General features: G+C 39.6%; 1 protein-coding gene across 2 annotated transcripts in view; it reads left to right on the plus strand.

Annotated features, from left to right (window-relative positions):
* Window positions 1–6000, plus strand: part of SLC25A27 (solute carrier family 25 member 27) — an 82739-nt gene that overhangs the window by 65636 nt on the left and 11103 nt on the right. For both annotated transcript variants that reach the window (XM_053709603.1, XM_053709604.1), the window contains one exon: window positions 2372–2474. In XM_053709603.1, the coding sequence (XP_053565578.1) occupies window positions 2372–2474 (103 nt within the window). The remainder of the gene's footprint in view (window positions 1–2371; window positions 2475–6000) is intronic.

Raw genomic sequence — 6000 nt, forward strand, 5'->3', positions numbered from 1 at the left:
TTCTTATAAGGCTTGGATTTATTCCAATTCGGAGATAGTCTCCAATTAGAGCCAGACGCCTTAAAAAAAGTAGTGGTTTTCTGTTCTCTATTCTGACAAAAGGAATGAAAACTATTGGGAGCTTTAAATTTACCCTTAGATTTCTTGTCTTAAGATTTAAGCCATAAAGCTCTTCTAGTTAGAATGGCTAAAGACATGGATTTGACATTGATCTTCCTAACATCAAATATAGCATCACAAATAAAATGATTTGCATGTTGAAGTAAAACAATAATGTTAGATAATTCAGAATCTGAAGACAACTGCTGTGCTAAACTGTCCAACCAAAAAGTAGAAGCAGCAGCAACATCAGCCATAGATATAACAGGTCTAAGAATATAGCAAGAATGTAAATATGCCCTTCTTGGATAAGATTCAAGCTTCCTATCTAAAGGATCCTTGACTACAGGTAAAGGATACAATTTCTTAAACCTAGAAGAAGGGTTAAAAGAGGTACCAGGCGTAGACCATTCTTTAGCAGTCACAGTAGAGATAGCATCAGGAATTAGGAAATACTTCAGGAGTAATAATAGTAGTCTTAGATTTCTCAATACCCAAAGTAAACAAAACTTCCTTTAAGAGAGAACAAATATATTCTTAAATAAAAACTTAAATAAAAAGATTTGTCTATATCAGTCTCTGACGTGACATCCTCTGAATCAGAGGAGACCCCATCAGTAGAGGATACGTTAGTATGCTGAAGGTCAGAACTTAATTCACTAAGTTTAGGAAAATGTTGCAAAAACCTTTTACATTTATTTGAAGGCAAAATAGCATTTGTTGCCTTCTCTATAGTTGTAGCAATAAAACCTTACATTTCTGCAGTAATGCTATGTACAGATGGAATGGAATGAGATGGAATAACAGTGTGTATTTGTATTTATAGATATATTTAACAATTTGTTAAACAAGAGCCACATAATAGAGCTGAATAATCTAGATCAGCTTAATTACAACATGCATTCTTAGCTTTGTTAAATACCTGTTTAGGCAGCTCAAATCCTATGGTAACATCAGAGGCAGGTTCAGTTTGAGACATGATTGCAAAAAAACAAAATTAGAAAAAATAAATTAATTCTGCAAATTTATATCCATGCTCCTATATATGATATATATATATATATATATATATATATATATATATATATATATATATATATAATAGGCTTGAGAGAATGTGAAACAGCAAAAAAATGATTAAAAAGAAAACTGACTGCATGAAAGTGTTTACTGAGAACACTGAATGAGCTGGGGGCAGAGCTTATAACTGCAAGTTTGGCGGGAAAATGTACATTTTGGCGCCAAGAAAATGGCACACAATGATGACACGTCACTCTATGACATAAATAGCGTTATCACATGCGTGACATGCAAAGCTGAAGAGGATTTTTAATACACCTATCACTCTAAAAAGCAGGTAAGAATTTTGATTGTTTATACAAAAAACAAAATAAACCAAAATAAAGCCTAATGGATACTTCTATTATAGCTGCATAAAATGTGATTAGCAACATTCCATGAGGCTAACATAATACTTAGCATCGTAATTTATAAATAAATTACTAGCTCTAAAAAAAAACCTGTATGTTTCACAGACTCTACCAACCTTGACAAATATTTAGCCACAAATAAAGTCGCTAAAAAAGAGCACTGAATTACTGACTCAAGGCATGTATACAAACAATATCTAACAGCTTTACTTAAAAAGTGCCCAATCCATAGCTGAGAGTGTCTTATATAATAAAAGTATATACTTACCGTGTAAGACACCCATCCACATATAGCAGACAGCCAAACCAGTACTGAAACATATCAGCAGAGGTAATGGTAGAGGAGTATAATGTTTATCTGTAAAGGGAAGCAGCAGATGAATTCCCCACAACCAAATTTACAGAGTCCTAGAATAGATTTCCCATAGGTGAAAACATGGTGTCATCAGGCAGTACTCCCTTCACATCCCTCAGACAAAGACTGTACTTAGAAAGGAACTGGGCTTCAATATGCTTAGAAGCGCCTTTCACAGACGACATCAAGCACATCATGCTTCACCACCTTCTAAGGAGGCAAAGTTTGTAAAACTGAGGTATGAGTGAGGTGGGAGGTGTATTTATAGGCATTTGAGGTTTGGGAAACTTTGCCCCCTTCTGGTAGGAATGTATATCCCATACGTCACTAGCTCATGGACTCTTGCCACTTACATGAGAGAAAACAAAGTTATCGATTTTAGTATACATGTTTTATATAGAAGTAAAAAACTTATTTAAAATGGTTTAAATTTAGTGTCACTTTAATGAGTTTTATTTTTATTGTTCTTGCTTTTTGTTTGTCTTAGAGGCATTCTGTATAAATCTTCCATCGACTGCTTCAAGCAAACAGTACAAGGTGAAGGCTTTTTGTCTCTTTACAAAGGCTTTATACCTACATGGATGAGAATGGTAAGTAAACATTATTTTAAACTTTCTAAGAGGGACATAAAACTCCCACATTTACTTTTAAGTCAATAGATATGTTTAGATTTGCATAAAAAATTCTCCACTTATTCACACAATTTACTAAGGCTCTTTTACCACCACTGTCAGCAGTGCATCAATTACAGTAATGTTCTCCCCAGGACCTTTTTCATGGGTGCGCCATCCTGCTGATTTTACTGACCACCTGGCTAAAACTCTATCCAATATTAAGCTAAATTTAGCTAACATTAAAATGTTTTTAATGTTTATTGCACAATTTATCATTAAATACATTTATATTAGAATTATGCAGTTAATTTCTGTTTTGGATAACAGAAAATGTTATAATAATAGAAAGTATTACACACTGCCCCCACCTTGCTACTTTATAATGCCCTGGCAAAATCTTCTGTGGACAATATATATGTATATGTGTGTGTATATATGTGTATATATATATATATATATATATATATATATATATATATTTATATATTGATTTTGTAGCCAAAGAAAAATCATTTTATCAAATTGGATTAGGTTTCAGTAAAGGGAAAACGGTACAAAATAAATAAATAATAAAAGTACATTGTAATGATTTTACTACATTGCAATCTCAAAGTATTTAATGTACCTTTATTATTTTATGAAATCTAGGTAACACACATGATTTGTAATCAAGATGGCTTCTTGTAAACATGGAAAAAACTTAAATTATGCTTACCTGATAATTTTCTTTTCTTCAGATGGAAAGAGTCCACAGCAGCATTCATTACTTTTGGGAAATAAGAACCTGGCCACCAGGAGGAGGCAAAGACACCCCAGCCAAATGCTTAAATACTCCTCCCACTTCCCTCATCCCCCAGTCATTCTGCCGAGGAACAAGGAACAGTAGAAGAAATACCAGGGTGAAAAGGTGCCAGAAGAATAAAAAATAAGAGACACCCCACAAATAAAATACGGGTGGGGAGCTGTGGACTCTTTCCATCTGAAGAAAATTATTAGATAAGCATAATTTAAGTTTTTCTTCATAAATGGAAAGAGTCCACAGCTGCATTCATTACTTTTGGGAAAACAATACCCAAGCTATAGAGGACACTAAATGCAAAAAATGGGAGGGTACAATAGGCGGCCCATTCTGAGGGCACCAGGCCTGAAAAAAAAAAACCACAACCCAATCAAACCTCGCTTTGTCGGAGACGGGCAAAAAAACTAGAAGGAAAAGGCCCCAAGGACACTGACCCGCAGAAAGTCCAAAAGCCTAACTAGAGACTGCAAAGCAGACTCACTAAGCCAACACTCCTCCAGGAGAACCGTCACCCAGCAGTCGATCCCCACAAAACCCTTACTAGTACAGTACCAGAATCCCCAAAAGGGAGAGGACAAGGGTTAGCCAAAAGGTACAACAAGATCCAATAAAAGGAAAAAAACTTAAAAAGAAGGCCAAGTCCACAGAAACCCAAATGGATCCAGAGAACAAGGGGAGACGACGCCCAACCGATAAGGAGCAACCGGGCATCATAAAGGAGAAGAACATTTCCCAAACGTGCAACAGCACCGAAGACAAGCTGAAGACAAAGTCCTCAACACGTCAGAACTCAGAGACTGAGCAAAAAATTACAAGTAGCAAACTCAGAAAGATAAACATCTGAGTCCAATAACACGCTGCCATCTGTAGGAAGATACGGAGAAACACTATCCGAAAGGAAAAAGCGGCCAAACAAAATAGCAGATTGCCCAACCTCCAAGACAGAGGACACACTCCAGTCCGCCAGGCCTATTCACAGATCTCAAAGGGGGAGAGGCACAGAGCCTCTAACAAAAGGTCCACTAGCACCCCCAAGACCTGAGGATGAACAACAGATCTCCGATCCTACACCTAGCCGGACCAGCCCAAGCAACGACAGATCTGAAAGCAAGGGAACAGAAAAGAACCCCAAGACCGGCCCCCAAAAGGGCGGAAGGATGGACACAGCCACTTCAACCTAGAGACAATCAAGCAGGCCTTAGACCCAAGGAGATCTAGCAAAGCCACCCAACTAAAGTCTCAATGCAGAGCCAGCAGCTCCCCAGATGGAAACGAACCACTCAAAGAGCAGACCAATCCCCGAACCAGATAAAACATCTGTTCCAACCTCTTGAACACAGGAGAGGCCCCTAAAAAAAGGAACCACACCTCCGTAAGGAGGACAACAAGCCCCCTAAAGAGGAAAGCAACAATAAACACCGGTCCATAAGACAGGAAGTCGTAGGAAGAACCGAGAGGACAAAAGGCCACATCACTGACGAACATGGAAAGAACCCCTTAAAACACCATCATGCTAGCACAAATACCAGGTGCAAGAGGGACAGATGAGCAACCGCAAACCTTCCGCTTGCTAGGCAGGAAAGCCCACTATCAGGACACATTAGTTGGCTGTCCCAAGGGAACCGTATCGTCCGGCACAAGACAAGCTCCAAGGAGCCCTGGCTCTCAGTAAATCTGGCCAAGTTGTAAAACAGAACAGCCATAACAAAGGCTAAGCCCAAGTACCCCGGAAACTGGAACGCCCAGGCCAGTCCTAGGATCATAAGGTCCGGTAACATCCCACAGCGGGATCTACAAAAAGAAAACGCTGATCAGGACAAGAAGCCCGGGCCCCACAAATGTTTAGATTAAACAATCTTCCAGGAACATAAATCCCTTGTCTGATATAAAAAAACAGACCTCCCAGGGAAAAATCCAGAATAACCCGGAAAACAAGAGCAAGAAGCCCTTGCAAGTCCCGACCCAAATGGAAGAGACCACCCCTTGCAGGAGCTCAACACTCCAAAGAGCCAAGGCCATAAAAGGAAACTAGAGCTAACAGGCATCCAAGCAACATTAACATGATTGTGCTTGAAAAGCGCGGCTAATCCCCCTTAAGGGACACAAGGTGCTGCTCATTTTATCAACCTCGAAAGGAGGAAAGGCTGAGTAGACCTCGCTGGGCATTGAACTAGCAAAGCCTCCACATCACCTCAGATTCAAAGTCAGAGGACAGTAAAACATGGGTTTGGATGCCACCTGGATGGCAATACCTGAACCATATGAGTGGAAAACGACTAGGACCTCTTCTATCCCAAGAAGGAGATGCAGAGCATTCCCAACACTGGGGAAGGACCCCTAACCAGAGCCCAAAAAGACCTCACTGTCTAATATCCTGAAAAATGAACAACCAACTCCCGAAGGGAATCCAAGTCCCTCGAAGGTGACCCATCCACAAGAAGAAACGGACAAAGTCCAAGAAGATCTCAATGAAGAAGGGACCCACTAAAGCAACAAGTCCAAAAAGGACAATTCCCAGGGCCTCCTAAGGCAACACCGCCCGACCGGTGGAAAAGAGGCGCTAAACCCTCTAATTTTCCCACCACGTGGGAAGGAATACTCTAGGTTCCGAGGGTATCGGAAGCAATAGAAAGTGACGCAGCAAAATTCACTGACCCGGTCACCAGAGAGATGGCTATTTAAGGACTGAAACAATCCTGAGAG

The sequence above is a fragment of the Bombina bombina genome, chromosome 4 (genome assembly GCF_027579735.1).
Source record: "Bombina bombina isolate aBomBom1 chromosome 4, aBomBom1.pri, whole genome shotgun sequence".
Lineage (NCBI taxonomy): Eukaryota > Metazoa > Chordata > Amphibia > Anura > Bombinatoridae > Bombina > Bombina bombina.